At 44.0% G+C, this 22,555-nt stretch overlaps 1 protein-coding gene across 11 annotated transcripts in view; it reads left to right on the top strand.

Annotated features, from left to right (window-relative positions):
* Positions 1–22,555, top strand: part of MAST4 (microtubule associated serine/threonine kinase family member 4) — a 543,729-nt gene that overhangs the window by 511,745 nt on the left and 9,429 nt on the right. For 10 of the 11 annotated variants that reach the window (XM_032404301.1, XM_032404300.1, XM_032404298.1 and 7 more), the window contains 7 exons: positions 3,900–4,022; positions 4,224–4,336; positions 6,120–6,247; positions 6,579–6,814; positions 10,777–10,977; positions 13,321–13,550; positions 14,101–14,223. In XM_032404301.1, coding sequence (XP_032260192.1) covers positions 3,900–4,022; positions 4,224–4,336; positions 6,120–6,247; positions 6,579–6,814; positions 10,777–10,977; positions 13,321–13,550; positions 14,101–14,223 — 1,154 coding nt within the window. The remainder of the gene's footprint in view (positions 1–3,899; positions 4,023–4,223; positions 4,337–6,119; positions 6,248–6,578; positions 6,815–10,776; positions 10,978–13,320; positions 13,551–14,100; positions 14,224–22,555) is intronic. The other variant, XM_032404307.1, reaches the window with a different exon arrangement.

Raw genomic sequence — 22,555 nt, 5'->3', positions numbered from 1 at the left:
TGTAAAATGGAGCTTAGAGAAGTACCGCCTCACGGGGTTTTCATGAGGATAAAAGATCACCCAGTCTGGCTCTTAGAACCAGGTGGGACACTGCTTCCACTGGCCCTGTCATTTTTATTCCCTGCCTGCATAATCTCGTGCTTTCCCCTATAGACGTCCGGGTTCCAGAAATGGTGGCGGTGCCCCTACCTTTGAGCTGACGGAACTCTTGGAACAGAATGTATTTCTTCCCATCCTATTTGGTGTTCCTTTCGTCTGAAGCGACTAACAAAGTTGTTACTCCCTACCCGCTGTGACCTGCAGTCACATTTGCTTTCTGGCCCCCGAGATAGGAGTAGCGGTCAAAGAATCTGTGTCACACTCTGAATGGGGTAGAGTTTTGAGGAGTGATTTTCAGCTTGTCCTGCAACAACACAAATATCAATGTATATGTCCTACTCAGCTGCCCCAGGGAAGCGTTGTCCTGAGGTGTGACCGAAGATAACAGTAGAATTGGCACGTGCCTTCCTGAGAGCCCGCTTCTCTTCAGTGTTCTTGGGTCAGTTTGGAGAGTTTTCCCACTGAGTCTTCTGCCTGTTTCCCTCCTCTGAGAATGCTTGGAATCTTGACTGGGCTTGACTTCAGCAAAACGGGGCTATGATGCTGGTCAGCACGCCCACGTTTCTATGCTATATGCTGTGAGTTATCTGTCTGTGCATTTTCTCCCTGACTGCTACTTGTGTTCTTTTCAGGGCTTGACAATTAGAGACGCGAATCTCCTAGCAGAAGCTCAAAAGAGACATTTAAAAGGCCCTGCCCAAGCTCTTAGCATTTTCAGAAAGTACTTGCCAAACAGGCAGGTCCAACGTGACAGATCCCAGTAGGGCCCAGAGAATGAGACTGAGAATCCCGCAGGCCTGCCATGCTGCTTCCAATGACAGCATTTTGGATTTAATGCATATTTAGCGGGCAGAATAATGCACCGTGAAAATGTGTGAATTCACATTTGCCTGAGAGACTAGAGAGGCTGAGAAGAGGGGTGTGAAGAACATAATGGATGTTTAAGAAACTTCCATGAAAGGAGAGAAAAACTCAAGGGGGAGAACATTAGTGCAAAGCATAACTTAAAATTTGGAAACTTGTCCTACTTGAACTAGACTTTTGAACTTGTGAAGTATTGAGTGGCAGTCTGGTATATTGGACTTCATAGCTGCTCAGAGGTGACTGACTCCCACCTGGGTATCAGCTGGGAGATACAGAGTAGTTTCTTCATGATCTGGGTTGCAGTTTCCTAATCTAGAAAAATGGGCATGTTATTGTACCCCTCTCAGGATGATTGCGAGGACTGAATGCAAACGTGGTCATGAAGCTACCAAGTACGTTAACGTAGTGCATCACCAGAGCTCCAGACATAATCCGTTCCCTTTCCTTCCCTGCATGGTGAATTCTTGCACTGAGCACTGTCACCTGCCTGAGTTCCTGTGCCTGATCATTTGTATAGGGCTCATAATGCCATCATCCATGTTGCCCCAGCAGTTTAGCCCAGAGGCCATTTCTCACCAGTGTGTCCTTTTAATTCTTTTGTTCCCCATCTCGGTGAAAGTGCATGAGGAACAGGACTCCGTGGTCAGGGAGCCTCTTCTCGGTGGGGGGTAGGGGGGGAAGCACAAAGGCCAAAGGGTGAGAAATGTGAGCTGGGTCACCCATGGGCTGTGACTCTGTGGGGAGGACCCACTTGTCGTCATCCACAGAGATGAAGTGAATGTTCTCCCCGACTTGGGTTCCAAAGAGTGGCGGGTGGGGGAATGAAAACCCAAACCCTCCCACTGCTATGGTCTGGAAGTGCCCTTTGAGCCCTTGGATCTAGAGAACTGCGCTTCTCTGAGTAAGGCTGAGCGACCTCGGAGTATCAGCTGTCATTGGTGTGTCCCCATGAACAGCAGCGGAAGTGAGTGTCCTGCAGCGTGGTGTGTGGTGCACCACTCAGTAGGACTTGACTCTGTGGACCTCAGTGTCGTTGGCACAGTGAGGGAGCTGGATAGATGCTTAAGATCTTTCAGCTTCTCTGAGCTAAGAACGCTGGAAGAGAGTGTATCTGGCAGCTTTGTGTGGGCGTGTTGGCCTTGTGACACTGAGGATGGGCCTGGCCCTTTTTAAACAGACTTCAGCTCAGCCTCTCCAAATTTTACTTAACAGGTGCTCGTGGTTCAGTATGCTTTATTGCTTAAGCTTTGTTTCCCCATCCACACATGGAGTTGACAGAATGCCTACTTTGCGGGGTTGCTCTCAGTGATTTAATGAAAGGAAACTAGATGCCTCTAGCATGTAGTGCAATCCTTGTCCAAGTCAGCCCTCCTGTCGGAGCTGGCTAGCGCTGCCGCCGCCGTGGTCGCTCTCAGACTTCGCTGTTGTGCTGGAAACACAGAGAATGCCCGTGCACGGTCCTGGACAAAGATTCTTATCCGATGCTTAGTAACGAAGAATCTCTTCTCCCTTTCTTGGGGTGATTTTCCCACTTCTCTCTTTTCTGTCCATTGTTCTCCATACACTCGTTTGTCCTGGCTGGGTTTGGGGCTACAATCTGCCCCTTGCGCTAGAGCAGTCTGATGGGGACACAGCCACATCTCTGAACCACGCAGACAGCTCCCCCGCCCCAACACCCAGACCCATTTCTCCTTCACTTTGCGTTTCTCATCCTCTTTTTTCATACTGCCCTGAGGACAGGGGTGGGAAGCATGATAAGTACATGAAAGAGGCATTTACGTCACCCCTACAGGGCATCTCCTGGCAGGGAGGCGATTAGAGCCTCTATTAGTCTTGTGTGAAATCTCTCTTCCTGGTGTTTTTTCAGGAAAGATTCTTCCTTCTCTCCCTCCTTAACAGTGTTTTTTTGGAGGGGGAGCGGGCAGGGCAGGGGCCTGATGCTCACGCTACGACTGTATAACATGTGGGCCTTCTTCTCTTTCCTGGGGGATGGGACTTGCCCTTCCAAATCCTTCTTTAAAATTATGAAGTGAGGGGTGCCTGGGTGGCTCATTCGATTAAGTGTCTGCTTTCAGCTCAGGTCATGATCCCAGAGTCCCGGGATCAAGTCCCACATCAGGCTCCCTGCTCAGTGGGGAATCTGCTTCTCCCCCTCCCTCTCTCCCTGGCTTATGGTCTCTGTCTCTCTCTCAAATAAATAAATAAAATATTTTTTTTTAAAAAAAAGAAATACTTTTTAAAAATAATAAAATAAAACTATGAACTGAATTAAAAAAATTTTACCAAATTGCATAGTCATGCTGACTTGGCAAAAAAAAAAAAAAAAAGGCCTAAAACTTAAGAACTGTGACTAATTTTCATCCCATGCTTTATAAATCTATCAAACAGGTTTGCCAGTTTCTTACTTAAGAATCTGTAATCCACAGAATCAAAGTCCTACCTATGTTAACGAGCAATCCAGTAAAATTGAATGGAAACCATTATATACTATTCAGGAAAAATTCATCTTTATTAACCTTGCCTCCCCAGGAAATATTGCTGTGAACACATTTTGCGCCTTGTTAGAATTTCTTTGGTTTTGTAATGAGCGAGTCTGCTTTGGGCCAATGTGCGTCCATGTCCCCAGGTTCAGCATAATGTGATTTTAAGTGGCCGCATCATTAACCTTTGAAAAATGGAGGAAGTCATGGAAAAATTAACAAAGAAAAAGTGTGCTGTAGCAACTGCTGTTAGCAAAATCAAATCCTCTGCTGATAAATTATGGGGAAGAAATTTTTTTGTGGGGGGGGCGTTGGTTGTTGAATGAAAAAGTAAGATTTCCATGATTTCTTTATTTCTCTATTGATAGATTGGGGGCGTGAGGGTTCTTAAAAGCTTTGCTTAGAGGGTAGTTTAACATCTTCCCCTCTGTCCTTTCCCTCCCTCCCCGCCCCAAGGTGGTGCCTACGAAGTCAAACAGCATCGATTCTTCCGTTCTTTAGACTGGAACAGTTTGCTGAGACAGAAGGCAGAATTTATTCCCCAACTGGAATCCGAGGATGATACAAGTTATTTTGATAGTACGTGAATTATCTGACATAAAACATTATTTGACCTTTACTTTGTAGAAAATTATCTCCACTTAGGATAGAACCTCCAGTCTTGAACCTGTGAGTTCTCACACATAAGGCTGCTTTGATATAAAAGCTCCTAATTAATATATCTAAATTACAAGCTGAAATTCGGAGTAATTGGAACTGTTCCCAAACATTTCTCTGCAGCTCGATCAGAGAAGTATCATCACATGGAGACGGAGGAAGAAGATGACACAAACGATGAAGACTTTAATGTGGAAATAAGGCAGTTTTCCTCCTGTTCACACAGGTTTTCCAAAGTAAGTGAAATGGGGCATAAACATGCAGGGTCTCTCCAGAGAATCTCCCGCTGGCCAGATAGTGGGCATCCCTGAGCAGCTGGACAAGATCCTAAAAACCACCCACAGTGTTTTGGGGCTTGGGGTCTCCTGTACTTAAAATTCCTTTGAGTTTCAGAAAAGTGACCCCACCATCTTGATAATCCAGAGTCCCTACCTGCTTGTTTCACTCTCCACCAGTGAGTGGCCCAGACTTGGACTCTTAGTGCTGTCTTCGGAGAACACGATAGCCATATATATGCTGACCTCGCCCTGCGGGACGGAGTCTAGTTCAGTGCCAGGCTGTGGAGGAGTCCCCCATTTCTCTGATCCTCTAATAAAGAACATTGAGCTTGAGTCCCTGTGTGCACAGCCTCCTCCTAGTATCACACAGAATACAATACAAGGGAGCAGTCGGAGTCCTTGACATCAGCTAGGACCCTTGGGGATAGTTGCTATGGAATGAGAAAGTCTTGTAGCCAGTAATAGAAAATGTAAGTTACATGACAGAGGCCGGAGGAAGCCAAGCTAGAAATTTGGAAATGGGAGAAGGTAATAAAATCGATGTCTGAGAATGATGCTTTTTACTGATAGTGGTAAGATGAAAAAATTCACGAAGAAACCAGACAGTCCTGAAACTGGGCAGGGCCCTAGGAAAATGGAAAGGAACATGGAGGGCCCCTACCTCCCTTTTGCTATTTTCAGTAGCTGTGCATTGCCTGTTGCCATGGCATTTTGTGTCGTGATTGTTCAGCTCTTCTGTAACGTGTAGGGTTTATAAAGTGTTCCGTACCTTTTTGTACGTGACCACTAGATAAGAGCGCGTCTGCAAATGGGCTGGCGCTGCCCTCACTGTTTAAAGGAAGGCCATGGAGAGGTGGGGTCTGCCTGGAGGGACTGCTGGCCAGCCCGCCCAGAGCCAGGACTGAAGCTGAGGACAGGCTTTCCCCCGTGCCTGTGCTCTGGCCCATCCAAGCAGGGCCCGGAACTCTGTTTCCTTCCCGCTGTCTCCTGTTCATTAGCCACCCTGGGGCTCACCGCAGTAGATGACAGGCCATTTAAGGGCCACTCCCACGAGAGCAGCAAGGGGCTGTGTTGGTGGGGAGTGCTTCCTGCCCCGGGCTCTCCGCTCCCAATTTTTCTTTCCATCTTTCCTGTGGGACTGCAGAGATCTCAGGCCTGCCCAAGCTCTGATCCCCTTCAGAAACGCCAGTCCCATCATAGGAAGCTGCCCATCTATGTATGTGATTTATAAGCCAAACAAACACCTCTGACTCAGAACCAAATATGCAGTGCCTCCCCACACACACACGTCTTGAAAGAGGTCATTTATTATTCTCTTTGCGCCCAATTCCAATTCATTTCTCTCCTTCCCACTCCTGACTGGTGGCCATTAAATCTTTTTCTCTGTGACTTTCTTTTTTCTGATAGACTTCATGGTTAAAAAGTCATCTACGCTGTGCATTGATCCCGGGGCTTAGAAACCCCAAAGCATCTGTGGACTGTGTTTGCAGATGCAAAGTCCATAACGAGCTAGGGCGAATGGGTGATGAATTTGTAGCTTCCCCACTCCAGGGAGGAAAAAAATAGATACACGGATCATTCATCTCAGAACTCAAGTAAACAGCGTCAGAAAGTACCTTCTGAATACACAGTCCCAGTTGAAACTTCTGTCATACTCTCAGACTTTTCTCCCAAGGTTTGGGGCTTTTCTGACAAATTCTTTCGAGAATATAATAATAAACGCCAACGCTTCGCCTCGCAGGTTTTCAGCAGCATAGACCGAATAACTCAGAATTCCGGAGAAGAGAAGGAAGACCCCGGAGACAAAATGAAAAGCACAACATTGCCATCCACAGAAACATTCAGCTGGAGTTCAGAATATTCCGAAATGTATGTGAAACGCCTGTTAAGAGAGGTCGTAAGCGGTCGCTGCTAGCGCAGTGGTTCTTCAGCCTGAGGGAGCATCGGAATCTCCTGGAAACCCTGTGAGAACACAGATGGCTGGGCCCGTCCCAGCCTGTCTGCTCCGCTCGATCGGGGATGGAGGCCGAGAATGTGCCTTTGTCCTTAGTTCCAGGGGATGCTGTAAGAACCACTGCACTAGACGTGCGTTGGTTAGGCTTACCTTAGTTCCGTTTTTACTTCATTGCTTCCCAGAGTCTCCTTGAACGCAGTTTCCTAGTGTGTATGCATACATGACTTTGTTTTGTTTTTAATTAAGGCAACAGTTATCCACATCCAACTCTTCAGATACTGAAAGCAACAGACATAAACTCAGTTCTGGCCCACTTCCCAAACTGGCTATTTCAACAGAGGCAGAGAAAGATGAGGCTGCCCCCTGCCCCAGAGACCTGCCGGAGGAGCCAGAAAAGCCAGCCCTTCCTCCTGCAGAGAGTGCTCAGGAGGAGCCCGAGGTCACCACGCCCGCCAGTACCATCAGCAGCTCCACGCTGTCGGGTAAGCGCCTGGCGTGCAGCCTGCTGTCCCCCCGTTCTCCATCCGCCACCTTGAGAAGTGATGGCCGCTGTCGGGTATCCCAGGCTGACCTCGCTAGGCAGTGACAGCGGCTGTTTGGTGCGGCTCCGCTCCCTCCACGGCCCCACGTCTAGGACTTGGGGGGTCAGCTCTTACGAACTGAGCTCACGCCTCCTGGCCACGCGGCCGTAGAGCAAGCCCTCCTTGCTTCAGTTTGACCCGAGAGCCAGGTCACTTTCACCGCTGGGCCTCGGTGGGATTCTCGGGTGGCAGGCAGAACTCACTAAGGACTGTGTGGTGTTCTCTGTTGTTGATGCAAAAGCAGGTCTCGCACAGTTGTGTCTAAGTCAAAGTGAGGAGTAAGGAACTGTATCAGACAGTGATGTGCTCAAAATTACCCTCAAAAAACGGCTCACGTCCCCCATAAGGTACGATATAAAGCCAGCTTTCCTCCTGGTGTTGAAATGGGTGGTGGTTTCTTTGAAGGAGCTGGTTTCTGTTATGGGGCCATGTTGTGCCAGATAACTTCTATAGATCTCCACACCAGCCTCTTAGTGCAGCGAGATGCTTATTCTGTGGGATTCCCAGATGATCTCCATGCATCTAGGACTAAGAGGGGAGGAGAGAGTGAGAAATACCAACACAATTCAAATTGGTATTTCACGTGCATATGAAGACCCCACTGCAGACCCATGTTGCCGTCCCAGTCTCTGGGTAACTGGACACAGAAACTCCCCAGGCGTCCCTCAGTGGTGGTGAGGCAGTCAAGGGGATTGGGCTTTTCTTGGAGAGCACTTTATAGTGGCACTTTTGTGTGACATAACCTTCTTGACAGCAGAGACAGTATCTTCAAAGGATTTTAAAAGGCTTAATATGTCATTAGATGATCCAACTTGCATTTCTCTCAGACCAAGCCAAGTGCACTTACAATATTACTTGGTTTACAACATTTTTTTTTTGCACAGCATATCCTTCTACAGAGAAGTGTGCATTTATGCTTTAAAAAAAAAAATGAAACGTGGATATGGGTTAGGGTTGCTATGATAAATGTTTTCATTAAGCTATATTCAATACGCTATATTGATAACCATGGATAATTCCAAGAATTTTTATGAACTTTTTTTTAACTGAATGTTCACAGCATAACTCTTTTTAAGATCATTTCAAGAAAACACATTTTACAGGCTAGGTTTATTTCAGCCTTGCTGAAAAGTTTGCTTCTGTCAAGCTTCACATGTGCTTCTAGTTTATCATGGGGAAAAATAATACGGGTTTTTTAATTTCTTTCTCCCTCTTCCCCTCAGTTCTATTGCCATGTAGGATAATTCCCCTTATCCTTACTTTTTTATAAAGCCAAGAGAATAGCAAGGTAGAAATAGGGTAGACACAACCTAGTGGTCCAAGATTCTTAATTATTTTTAGTTTGTCTTGGTAGTCAAGTCAAATGGAATTATCTCAGTATTTTATATTTCTGGTTACTAAGGTCTCTGTTTCCTAGTTTATGATCATGCTCTGAATAGAGTATACTTAGCTCCATTTAAAATTTTTTCTTAATATGATGGATCACTTAGTCTCCATGCCCTGGTCCCCATCGGCAGTGTTGAAGGGAACGGGAGGGAAATGGTATCTAAGCAGTTGATTGATTACTTTCATAATTAAAAAAAAAAAAAAACTGCTTAGGTCCTGCCATGCATTTTGGTTAATTGATTCAAACCACCTTGTGTCTCCCCCATACACACACTAAAAATAATCAAAGACCTTGGGGGCTGTACAGAATAGAGAGATGAGCTGATCTGCTCATGGCCAAGGGTAATTAGGAAATCTGAAAACCGTGACTGTAGTAAAATTAAATTTGTTGATTTTTATATTGCTCCACCGTCAAAAAGAAAGAACCCTTGACATTTACAGAACATTAAGGTGACATTATCCACCACTGGCAGAACAGAAATGCAGCTTATATCCAGGGCTATGAAATGAGGTGGTAGAGGCAAGAGGGAGGGATGATAGAAAAGAATACCATATATTCACATTCGGGTATTTAGGGAAGTACAGCTTTATAACTCTTTCTCTTTCTTCATGACTACATTGCTTTTGAATCAGTGAAAAGTAAAAGTCCTGAAGTCTTAGGTGTAGTGCTCGAATAAACCCATTATTCATTGTGAAGAGAATCAGCTTTTCATTTTGTACTTGTCAAGGGTCCCACCCACCTGGATTAGCAAGGAGAAGAGCATGTAACTTACCCAAAAGGAAGCTTAAGGTTTTCGAGATGAGGTGTTTGATTTGTGATGCAGTTTTTATCAAGTCCTTGAGCTGTTGATTTCTTTATTTAGAGAGCACAGAGTAGATGGACTTGAGTGAGGTTGAGTTGGGCGGATGGGAGCAGGAAGGCTGCTGATACTTCCCTTAGGATTGTCTTCCTCTGTAGGTCACATGGGTGTCACATGGAAGTCTGAATCTTTTCCTGCACCCACAGCACTCTCCCAAGTCCCAGCTGCCCTTAGCGAGGACCCCATCTCTAGGGCAGGTGCCCACTCCGTGCACAAAGGCCAAACTTGAGTGGTACATTGAATTGAGTGGTACATTCAGCAGCAGAACAGAAATGTGAGTTAAGTCTTATCCAGCCTAACTCTTCCCTAGGCCAAGAGTGTCATGTGCTTTAAAATGTGCCTGCTGGTCTTTCAAAGGATCATTTGTAATGGTATCAGATTCTCTGCATGGATTGCAAAGCTTAAGGTGATGATCGTGTTGATGGTTTTTAAAGCACGGGGGGCTTGTAACACAGCATTTAGAAGTCAAAATGAGATAAGCATTGCTTTTTCTGGAGGGACAAAGATAAACTATCAGTGATTTAAAAAAAAAAGAAAGAAAACTGAAAGTCTGCGAAAGCAAGAGTAGGAAGAACCGAAAGGGGAGGCTGTTCACCTTTTCTCTGGGGGGACTCCGCATGTTACTTCTGCTCAGAAACTTTTACTCTTTGTCTGTGCCATTGCCCAGACAGACATCAGTGATTTTCCATTTTTTTGTCACTTCCTGCATGGTTACATTCTCTTGGGATCCTCTCCTGAGGGGAGTCCTAATTTTCTAACTAAAAACAAGGAAACAAAAAAAACACCTCCAGTGTCTCTTAAGGGTTACTAAGGTTAAAAATAAAGAAGGCACGGCTGGCTTAGAGGGGAAAGGATCTTAGCACTGGTCCGGTAACTTCAGGACAGAGCGAATGACACACTGCCTAGAGGAAAAGCCAGGAAGATGTAGTGAGCCACTGAGTAACACAGTGGGTCATAGGCTTTGTCATCCTGTGAGTTTGCAAGGAGCGGAGAGTGTAAGGGGGCAGATGGCATGAGGAGTCAAGGTGACAGCTCAGGCGCACCCCTGTCAACTAATGCGTGAGCTTAGTGTAGGTGTGTCCTGGGAGGATGGTAGCAGGTGACACAGGCATACGTCTACACGAAGAAATGAAGTGATGTCCACTTACCACAAACAGCCTTGTCCACCTCATTAACAGCATTGCTAAGGATGATCACTGATATCCCAGGATGGTCATAGTGCACAGTGGGCGGCCATGGCATTGATAAGGTGGTGCTGGTTCATAGCATGGCCTTCCATGGGTTGGAAGCGAGGGGGAGGAGTTGTCACTACCAGGGTTGTAAGATAGAGATTCTAGAAAGAATGAGTCTCTAGGTAAGGGGAGTCATGGGCTGAGAATGAGCAGACTCGTGGACAGGTAGAGTGACACCCGAACGGACGCCTCTTTCCTCTCCTTCTCCACGGCACCTTTCCGCGACAAGTCATGTGTTTGTAACGTTTGCCTGACACCATAAGGGCTGGCGAGCCACAGGGGAGGATGTTTCCCAGTGTGTTCTTCCTTCCCTCTCTCTTCCCCTCTCCCCGCCTCTCCTGTCCCAGATTTCCCTGAATGTGTTTATCCCTTCTTCTTTGTGCAGTTGGCAGTTTTTCAGAGCACTTGGATCAGATAAATGGACGAAGCGAGTGTGTGGACAGTACAGATAATTCCTCAAAGCCCTCCAGTGAACCCGCTTCTCACATGGCCCGGCAGCGATTAGAAAGCACAGAAAAAAAGAAAATCTCGGGGAAGGTCACAAAGTCCCTTTCTGCCAGTGCTCTGTCCCTCATGATCCCAGGAGGTAGAGAGACATCTACTCGCATGAAATTGTGTGATTTGTGCATGTGTCCCCCCCTTCCCCAGTTTGGAATGCTGATGGGGATGCAGGATGGCTAGAAGCAGTAACGGGTGGTACCGCCCAGCACAGCTCCCCCCGGGGGCTTCTCCCTGCAGGAGCCCGGGAGCTCCCAGACAGCATGTGTCGCTGATGTCTTCTGGCTTCTTTCTGCATCAGGAGATGAGGCAGGCTTCCTTCCCACAAAGCCTTCTTGTATTTGTTTTCTTTCCTTTTCTGCTCCCCCCTCGCCAAGTGAAGTGGTAAATTTACCTCCTCTGAATAATTTTTCTTCCCTAGATTGGGCATCATTTATATACTTTACCGAGCTGTTTGTAGCATCTGTGTAGGAAAGCTAAGTATAGTTTTTCCTCATCTAATTAATGAGGGAATAGACATGGAGGACGTAAGTTTTTCATTTCTGGGGACGCAGAGAGTCACAGACAGCACTGAAATTATACTTCTTCCCAACGCTGTCTGTTGAGCTATGCTTCCTCCTACTGGTAGTCAAACCATTTTCTTCCCTGTATTGGAAGACGGAGCTTAATTACGGTTTTGTGGAATTGGCAGTATTTTTCCACAACTGGGTTTTGCCTCCACAAATCACTACGTGCACAGCAATTCCACTGGAAAAGATGAAATACGCACCCTAGTGTTGGTGACTGAACACTCAAATGGCGGCCAGGGACCGCAAGTGGCAACCGAATTCTGTTGCACATGGCTTGCATTTGGAAGAATACAGACCATGTCTAAAAGGAAGTGTTAATATTTTCAAAATTTCCTGTTTGTGCAGAAAGAAATTTGACAGAAACAAATGCTCATGTGGGGGTTACTGCTCACTCTAGCATACTCTTTGCTGGGAGACATCCTCTTTAGTACCATAAAACAAACACCTATCTCCCTAGTTTGAATGATGGTTCATGACCCAAAGGCAGTGGCCCCAGGGCAGCTGCAGTTGGGAAGGTAAGTCCGCTTTTGAAAGCTGGTAAGAAAGCCCACCTCTTGGTCAAGTAGAGCAATTGTTCAATTTGGGGCAATAAGGGAAACCGTCATGAGGGAAAGGATCGGGGACTTGGCTTTCCAGCAGTTTCAATGTGTGTGTGTGTGTGTGTGTGTGTGTGTCCACTCTGTCCTGTTCCTGCTTGCATGGTTAGAAGTTCGCTGACCACCGGTGTGTGTCTCCTCACTTGGTCTTTTGACCTTTAGATAAGAGATAGCCAGCAAAAGAGTACCAAGATGCCCCGTGTAGTCACAAAGTGAAGGAGCATGGCTAGTGAGACACTTAGCTTTGTTCTACTTTGGCCAGACCTAAGAATGGGAAGAAGTGATAGTGTGGATACTTTCAGCTCGCTGTGGCCACAGTGTACTCTGTGCACCTGGTGAGTCTTCAGTGGCCCCGGGGCTTAGTGGCGTGGCTCCGACCGGGCTCACCCTTCAACCTCAGCCTCCTCTGTAGATTGTTCTTCTTGTCAAACACACACACAGTTTCACGTGACCTGTTAAGCTCTGTTTAGATTCACACAGATGGAACAGTGACAGCAACAGTAAATTAGACGGGTGTCTGCTTATAAAACAAGAAAAACAGAGTAGAATTGGTGTTGTGGAAGGTGAACTAAGTTTTTCTTAAAATTTCTCTATTTCACCTGTATTATCCTCTCAGAATTGTTAGAATTGTAGGTAACATATGAAGACAATCAGTTATAATCAGAGAAATGAGGAGTGATTCATAGAGAAATTGACATTTCACTGTTGCTTGATCAAAATCACTTACTGAGTACTAGTTCAGTAATGCTGCAAAAAGCAACTGGGGCATTGATAAATTCCTTTCCTGACCATGGATGTTTGAGAATGACCATGTTCAAGTTGTTGAGGGCAAGATTTGGAGCCTGAGGATCTCTTACTATAGGCCACACAGTCTTCTCTGTGTAAAGGCCTACTTGAAATTTGTGCGTCTTTGATTTGTTTCTCTAATTAAAACAAAACGTACTAACTAGAACTATCACAGCCAGGTAGGAGCTAGGTTTTGTGTGTATTTTAATTAGTGTAGGGAATTAAGAAATTATAACTTCAGAGAATTAATTGAAAAACGAGTTAAAATAAAGACTCTTTTGAAGTTTTCTTAATAGCCTCTATTTGGAAAGCCATGCTAATTAGCAATATAAATATTTTTGTATTATTTCTTTATTAGACATGAATGGATTCGTTTGGTAGCCAAGCTCCCACTCATGGCAGGGCTAATGCGGTGTGGGCTGGCTGCATGGATGTTTGTGTGATCAGGATCAGCTTTGATGACTGGCTTCTGTGTTGCAGATATGTTTGCTGTTTCTCCCCTGGGAAGTCCAATGTCCCCCCATTCCCTGTCCTCGGACCCTTCTTCTTCACGAGATTCCTCTCCCAGCCGAGATTCTTCAGCAGCTTCCGCCAGTCCACATCAGCCCATCGTGATCCACAGTTCCGGGAAGAACTATGGTTTTACCATCCGAGCCATCCGGGTGTATGTGGGAGACAGTGACATCTATACGGTGCACCATATTGTTTGGGTAAGGGCAGCAGCTTCTCATCCTTGTTGGTTTTCACTCCCACGCATCCTGGAGAATGAATAAGTTGGCTGAGGCCTATTTACAAGCAGTTTTTCTGTTAAGCTGGTATTTGGGACCTGTTTCATGCCCTTTCCCTTTAGGGGGTGGCATTGAATTTAGCGAAAACTGGTAATTTCTCATATTTCTGCCCAGTTTTCGTGTTTGATTGTCCAGTCTGCATAGCAAGCTGGTGGAAATGGTCAAAGAAAGTCCTCTTGCCACCCTTCTTTTTCGTTTGTTTTCTTTTTCTTTTTATGTAATTTTTTTCCTGGTCTTCTTTTAAAAACAAAACAAAACAAAACTACCTTCTTCACCCACCTGAAATTTTATAAGGAATGGTCCTATTTTAGGATGATGACAGAAAAGGAATAATAACCATGCCTTCCTGATTTCCTCTTAGGAGCTTATGATCATTTGCTGATTAACTCAGAATAGTCTCCCAGAAGAAACAGCAGATGTTAGGGTTGCCATTTGTTGGCTTACGAATATATACTCTCTTCTTGGACTTTAGAATGTAGAAGAAGGAAGTCCAGCATGCCAGGCAGGACTGAAGGCTGGGGATCTGATCACACACATCAATGGAGAACCGGTGCATGGACTTGTCCACACGGAAGTTATAGAGCTCTTGTTAAAGGTATTATCTTTTTATGTCCATGCCGTACAGATAAAGCAGGTCATCAGAAACAACCGCTACCAAGAATTCTCTCCTTAAGTTCTACAGTTCTTCTCTATGGTACACCCATACACACTCAGTCTTATAACTGAGAAAGGTATTCAGTAGTCTAAGGTTTAATATAAAGGAGAGGAGAATATGAATTCTCCGGTTATTTATATTGTGAAAACCATGTTCTTGTATCTCCCCAATCACTTCCTAATTTAACTTTTTATTCTAAATCACAGGTAACAAGAGTTTTTCATTTTGTGAACCTCACATAGCAAAATCTGTTTGGAAATCACCAATCCTAAGGGTGATTTTCTTCAGGAACATTAAGTAAATTTTATTCTAGTGCAGTGGAAGATGAAGTGGTATTACACTGTGAGGTCAGATATGAAGGTTCAGTCTGACAGTTGGATTTCCTTTGAAAGATGGAATTGTGAATACAGGGGTGCCTGGGTGGCTCAGTCGGTTAAGCTTCCCACACTTGGTTTCAGCTCAGGTCGTGATCTCAGGGTCATGAGCTCGAGCCCCACGTCTGGCTTTGCTCTCAGCAGTGAGTCTGCTTGAGATTCTCTCTCTCCCTCTCCATCTCCCCCCGCCCCCCTAACGCTCGCTTACTCTCTCGCAAATCTTTTACCAAAAGAATTGTGAAAATACACACATATACTGTAAATGAAAGAAATAGGTAGTAATGGGGGAAGGGGTGCTAGCTATCATTAGGCCTTTCCCCTCTCACACAAATGATTTTGAACGTAAATCATTTTCTATTTCGAATGTAAGCTGAATAAAACCTATAGAGTTAAGACCACAAGAAGCATGAACGTGAGTGGAGAGAGAAAATCTACACTGATCCTCTCGTTTCTGTTGAGTTACTTGCTGTGTCACCTGCTGACTGTAGAATATAAAGTTAGAGCTCCAAATATGGATCTTGTAAAAACAAAGATGAAGTTGTGTTTGATTTTAAATCTGTTCAGAAAAAGACGTCTGTAATCAGAAATACAGTTTCTAATTGGAGGATTATTTTACAAAGCAACGGATTTATGGATGGATGACCTCTTGCTTTTTGAGCACCAGAGGGGCTGTAAGGGACTTCTCTGCGAGAGGTGTGAGCCATCGCTTCAGATAACCTACAGCGTATTGAGAGACAGAGCATAAATACATATATGCCATTTAAATAATGTGCATTTAGACTGTTTTCAGAACACTTGCTCTGAGTCCGGTGCTGTAGTAGATGTTGATAACACAGGAATTAAGGTGTAGTCCTTGCCCTTGAGAAGTATGGGAGATGTAGGAGATGTATGGAAGCAGATAAAGTTCAACTTAATTAGTCAGGGCTGTAGCAGAGGGACGAATGTCATACTTTCGGAGAGAATATTCTATGAGTGGGGAGAGACATCATAGAGAAATTTCATTGAATTGAAACATGAAAGAAAATTAGAAATCTAGAAGGCACTACAGAGACGTGGGTGTGCTAATAATAAGCCTTCCAAAAATAAGTGCAATTTAATGACTTTTCTCATTTTCTTTCATTCCCGCAGCTAACAGGAGTATATTCTTCAAAAAATTAAGGTTCTGGCCTAGGTTTTGAGAGTAGTTAATAGCATGCATATTCAAAGGTCCATTGTGAAGTAGCAGACTGTAGGAAAGTTACTGCCATCGATTAATTCACATTATTAATCAAATTTTGGTCTTGCACTCAAAACTGAAATCTGAGGGGTTGGGGCCTGACGTTGCTGTCATTCATACCCACCAGGTCGCTCCCCGAACACTAGCCACCTTTCTCACAAATGCATGTATCGATCACTGGAGGGATAGGACTCAATATTGAGAGAACACCGCAGTGCCATAGGCAGCGTTGGAAATCAGCCTAAGGTCGTGCTGAACACATAGCAAATCGGACAGAGCCCTGCAGGGCAGATATTAACTATTAAAGCTTTCTGCATAATCCCAGCATTTACCCAATACCTGGGATATAGATGGGTACCCAATAACTGTTTGTGGTATTGAGGTGAACAGTGGGGTTCTCCTTTGCCTGCTATCCAAGAGTTACCATGGGAGGAGCCAAATACCACACTACTACTTTTGTTATGTTTTGACTCACATCTTGATATATATATGCCATTCAGTTCGCAGTTCAACATTAAATGGCTGCCATTAGGCTACACTTTGCAGTGTGGCTACCGAACAGAAACAGAGGACATGGTGGATAAGACCTGAGTTTTTTAGTTTCATTCCCCATCTATCCCTGATAATATTCTTTGCCCACCTGGTATGCAACAACTCACTCCTAGTAAGTGTCCAAGAAATGGGAGGAGGCACAACAGGGTTGCTGACTCAGAGATCCTTTGGCTCTGTGAAAGTCACCTGAAATGACTTCGGGCTCTCCAGGGCAAAATTCTAGAAGGGATGTAAAGACTCCTGAGTCTGACAAGCACCTTCTCTCACGGTACCTGCTCCTGTGGTCCAGGCCTGCCCCATGGCTAACTCACAGATCGACCCTCTGTGAAGAAGAGCCCAGGGAAGTTGTTTTGGGTTTCCCTCCCTCCCACCCCCTGTCTACATATCCAATATCTAAACCTTTTCACCGCAGAGGAAGGCAGACAGAGGTGTTACTTATCTCTAAAATGCTCCTTGCTCTTTTCTAGAAGCTCACCCTTTGTTTTAGATAATAAGTCTGTGTTTTACAGGTGAGGTTCTCTTAGGTGTTATTCATCCTGCTAGAGCTTTTGCAAATCTTGGCATTAGCATTTAAAAGAGGGTCAAAGGGATTTTGAATGGTAACTCAGTTCAGCTTTCTGCCTTCTTTATAACAGTCTGGCATAGCTCCTACCACTGCACATCTTCGTGTCATTTCGTGTGTCTGCTCATAAAATCACAAGAAATAATAAACTGAAAATACGCATTTTTTTCCTTGGCTGAGACATTTGATGATTTTCATAATTTGTTTTATATTTGATATGATTCAAGATTTTAAAACCTGCTTCTGTGAAATTTGAAGATAGATTTCTCCTGAAGGTCTCTGGCAAGGCCTCTTGGCAGAATCCAATCCCATTTATAGCATTTTGTCCTCCTCTGGTTACGGAGCACCTTCGTTCCTGGATCTAGTCAGCGTGTCTCTGAAATTGTGTAAACGCACACATAGGGTATTGGAGAGCCATGACATCTCTGTCACAGAGCCAACAGAGGATCCTGCCTCTGGTTCATAAAGGGAGCACTGGAGAGGAGCAACCAATGTAATGAAACAAAAAGGATACAAGGGATTTAATTATCTTCCCAGTGAACTGTGTAATCATGTAGCTTTCTTCCAAATTTAAACAGTGATTCTGGGACAAAGTGTAAAGTGAGGAGCATCCCCACTGGGCTGCCTCATGCCATCGCTCGTGGAACGCCGGGGTGGTAGCTCTATTTTGGTGTTCTTGGCTGCTGTTTCCTTGATGTTTTAGACTTGCAAACTACTTCATGAAATGTCGTGGCACCCTTAGGAGAAGGTGGAGGCTGCTAGCTGTCTGTTTAGAAATGCTTGTACAGTATTCACTTATCTTTTGGAATGTGAACGTAGGAAGCATTTTCCACATTTAATACCTTCAACCTTTGGTCTCATTTACTCTTGCAACTTGCAAGCAAACCTGCTGGGGAGGCACTAACTTACGTCCACAGTCACTTCACGTCATAGATCCATGGAATTATAGAATCTTTGCTTCTCCAGTTCAGTTCCCCATTGGCTCTGGGACTCCCTTAAAGTGTGCTCCTTCACCTTTGCCTCCCCCTCTCCTGCCACAAGGAGTTAATCACCTCCATTTGGCTTTCAGGTAGCTTTCTCAGAGAACTTCGCAAAAGCAATAAAATCTTTCTCCACCCACTGCCGTGGTGGGTGAAGTCCATATTGATGCACGTAATAACGTGCCCGGCTTTACCTCTCTAATCTGGGAAACTCTCAATTCAGTCAGGTTGCTTTTTCAGGATAGCATTAGTTTAAATGCCCAGTACATAAGAGAGGTATGTTCTTCATCAGCCTGTGCTTCAAAAATTTCCTTTCTATGAACTCTGGGGAACTTTTAGATACTAGAATGAAGGCCATCAAATAGCATCGTTATTACCATCCTTACATATTCTTTGAACCCTGAAAATGTGCAGAGCATTGTGTTAGGTCCTGAAAGATCATACAACAGAGGACACACAAGAATAATAGGTAATAGGGAGTGCTTTATGTAGACGAGCTCCTATAATCCTTACACCCTAGGAGGTAGGTGCTGTAAATAACAGTGTGTTCCCACCTTACAGATGAAGAAATTAAAGCAGGAGAAAGTTAGCAGAGCACCCCGAGGTTATCTGCTAGGAAGGAGCAGAAAAGGATTTGCACCCTGCTGTGTAGTATCGGGCCTGTGTATTGCATTAATCCAACCATAGTGCTCCATACCTGCAGTTCTCTGATTGCCACATGGAGAAACGGTTGCAATACCAGTCTGTAGTCAAAGGAGCAGCTGTAAATATGGCCCAAAGCCCAAACAAGAGGGCGCTGAAACTAGGGTAGACAGGAAGAGTTGGGGGTTATGGGTAGAGAGTTAGTGTATGTGAAGGGAGTGTGGGATGGTCTCCGCAGAACATAGAGGGTGTGTGCACACAGAAGGGCAAAAAAGCCTAAAGTGCTAGAGGTACATGAGTAAACTAGTGTGGCAGGAGCCTGGGTTTGTATATGGGATGGGGTGTGCAAGATGGTTGAGGCTGGATTGTGGAGGATGTGAACGAGAGCAAAGACATAGGCCTACAGAACGTGCAACATTCCCCATGTGCATGATGCAGAGAAAAGAATGTAAAAATAGTCTTACCTCAATAAGATATCCAAGGTCAACCGATAAGCTAACGTGGAGCCAGACTGAGAGGAAGAGATTGGTTAGCCTCCCATTGTATTGAGTTCAGGCAGCTTAAAGTAATTCCCCTCCCACCATGCACAATTATACAAATGGTTTATAGTAAAAGTGAACAAACTGAACATTTAACAATCTGCTGGCCCCATTTTTTGTTGTTTTTTAAACGAGTACCACAGAATTTCTCTTAAAAGAGTTCACTCGTTCTTCAGAAGAATGTATTGAGGATGAACTGACCCAGTAAGACAAATTGCACTGAGCTCAGACAGCCCTCCATGTAGCCAATGAATCCACCAGGTGGCAGGCTTTATGATTCCTACCCTATTCTCGAAAAAGTTATTTTTCCATTCATTCACCACTTTCGTTGTCATTAATGCTCCCAGTGAAATATTTGCACTCTGTATCTTCTGTGTCTGTAGTTCCTCCTTAGGGAAGTTATCTCGGTGTATGTACATAAGTCAAGCAAACTGTCCTTTGGAATAGCCATATATAGAAACAAGAAAGACAAAACCGGGTTTGGTTTTTATAGGGGAAGGGAATATTTGTACAGAGCTCAGTGGTGTGCTCTGATTTAAAAACCCTGGTCATAACTATTTTCTGATGAGATATGTTCATCATTTATGTTTATTTCTTAAAATGTTTATGCTATTTTTATATTTCTTCGTTTTCTTCTTGATAGTCTGATACGTTGATCATTCCCTATATTAACCCAATGCCTGGTTCCCTCACCACCACCCGTTAAGTACAAGCCATGTACTCTGCTAGGAGCAAGAGAGGTGGAAGACCAGGGCATGCCATGCCCATGACAAGTGGGCACAGGAGATGAGAGGCAGAGGGCCAGGGGTGGGCTCTTCCAAACTGGGCTCTGGGACCTTGGGAAGAAGAAAACCCAGTGTCCCTGAATCTGTTTTCCTCATCTTTCATGCAAGGATAACAATTCTTTCCCACTTCACCAGGTTGTAAAAAAATAAAACAGCCCTCCTGACATGGTGGTGAAAATAAAATAAGAGAATATATGTGAAAAACACTTTAATGCTCAAAATACGCTTTTAAAAAGCCTGCGTGACATTGTTAACCACTTATAGATAAAGATAGGAAGGCCGGTGGTGAATTATGCTAGAAAGGGTAGAATTGGACTCAGGTTCAGTGACTCACATACTAGGACAGCCTCAGTGGTCATGAAGGCTCTCTGTGTCCCGTCTGTATATGAATATGGAAAAAGGTTGAAAGAACCACATGGTCACGAAGGCTCTCTGTGTCCCGTCTATGTATGAATATGGAAAAGGGTTGAAAGAACCACAATGAAAGATGAACTCCATCCATCTTGGTTGCTCTTTTCATTCACCTAAGGCATGCAGGACAAACTTACATTTTAGCATGACTTCCCTCAATTTGTGAAGAGAAGATCCCATTCCAAACAACCTCCAATGGCAGGCCTTTCATACTTAGAAGCTGAATGTTCTGTTCAAACAAGAAATAGAGTGTCAGTCTTTACCATCAGATGAAGGTTTATTCTTTAAAGTTTTGGCATTTGCATGTAGAACATACAGTTTATTCTTTCAGAATGATTTTTTTTCCTTTTGTTTCAGTTCGAATCCTATTTCCCTAAAATATTTTTTTACAATTAGGACATTAGGTGTGGGAATTCATGTCTTAAATATACAAAAAACTCTAAAAATCAGTCATAAAATACTAAGACTTGCTGATTCTAAAGTGGATATAAGACATGGACAGACCATCTCCTGAAGAGATAGAAATGACCAAAATAAATGAGACACCATCAAAGAACGGAGATTAAAACTTGATAGAGCTTATTTGTATAAAATTGGTCATTTGTTTAATGTTAATATTCAGTTCTGACAAACCTGTGGTAAGAAAGGTATTTATGGGGGCACCTGGGTGGCTCAGTCAGTTAAGCGTCTGACTCTTGCTTTTGGCTCAGGTCATGGAGCCCTGAGATCAACCCTTGTGTAGACTTCCGGGCTCAGCATGGAGTCTGCTTAAGATTCTCTCTCTCTCTCCCTCTGCCCCTCCCCTTGCTCTCTCTCTCAATCTCTCTCTCTCTCAAATAAATCTTAAAAAATTATTTATGTGCTGCCCACAAAAATACATATTGACATAAACTTTCTGGAAAATAGTGTATTAGTATGGACCAAGAGTCTATAAAAAATTTGGAAAGAGCCTTTGATTTGCTGCATTGACTCTAATTATGTAATCTAAGGAAAATGACAGAGATTAGGACAGTGATTTATAGATAAGGGTACTTATGACTCATAAAAGAACTGAAAAGTAGAAAACAATAGCAGTATGGAAATACTTAAGTTTTGATTCACCCATCTCCTGGAATATTATTTATACAGCCAATAAAAATTATGTTCTTAATGAACATTCAATGATGCAGGGAAGGTTTTTCAAGTTATATAATGTGAAATGGAAAAACAACATAAAGCTAAATATTAGATTAACTAAGATTAAAATTATTTATGAAGTATGTCCATATATGTGCATAATTTATACATGCCTGAAAAAAGATCAAGAAATATACTGAAATATTATCAGTGTTAGCTGAGTGATAGGTTTCTCAATGATTTTTATTTTTACTTATACTTTACAATTACTTCTTATGATGTCATGTATTATTTCCCAAACTGGAATGGGGGCGTAGATGTTAACATGAAAGCAGTCAGTCCTCATTGGTTTGGTCCCCTGCCCCCACCATACTTAACTCCCCCATCACTTAGTACCACTTAGAGCTGACTTGCTAGGTGTTTTCCAGGCTTAGGCCTTTTAAAAGACCCTTCTCCTTATACTTCTTGTCTTTTCGAGGTAATCAGGGCCATCTGTGATTTTGAAAGGACGTGTTTCTCCCCCGGTTATTAAGAAATTCAAGAAGAGGTCATTGATGCAGGAGTGAAGGGGATCAGTCCTACCATTTGCCCTGGGCACCCCTCGGCCCGGCTTCTGACTCCACTCTCCTCTCTACCCTCAGGGCCTGCCCAGCAAGCCCTGTCCCAGCACTGAGTGAAAGGCCCAGAAATCCACCAGGAGTTACCTCATGATGCGTGACCTGGTTAAAGAGAGGCTGTTTTATACTCACTGGCATCGACTTTCCAGTTTGGCAAGCTGACAAGTTTTATGGTGACAGAAAAGGAATCTTTTAAAGTAATTAAAAATAAAAGTCTCATTCAGTTTTGCTAGTCTGTGATTTCTACGTCAAAGGAAAAACACAAAAAGAAAAAAGAAAAATAAATCAACCAAGAACAGACAGCCCTGGGCACATTTATACTTAATACATATGGATGAAGATAACTCTTATTTATAGAGTGCTTTCCACCTGTCACACTCGGTGCTGAAGGCTTTACTAACTCCATCCCATGGAATCCTCACATGAGCCCCTGTGAGATAGGTATGATTCCACTGTTAGTGCAGGTGTTTGAGGCAGA

Source organism: Phoca vitulina, unplaced genomic scaffold, assembly GCF_004348235.1.
Source record: "Phoca vitulina isolate PV1807 unplaced genomic scaffold, GSC_HSeal_1.0 scaffold6, whole genome shotgun sequence".
NCBI classification, from domain to species: Eukaryota; Metazoa; Chordata; class Mammalia; order Carnivora; family Phocidae; genus Phoca; species Phoca vitulina.
Note: the sequence above shows the minus strand (reverse complement) of the source record. Positions and strands in the feature narration are given on the sequence as shown.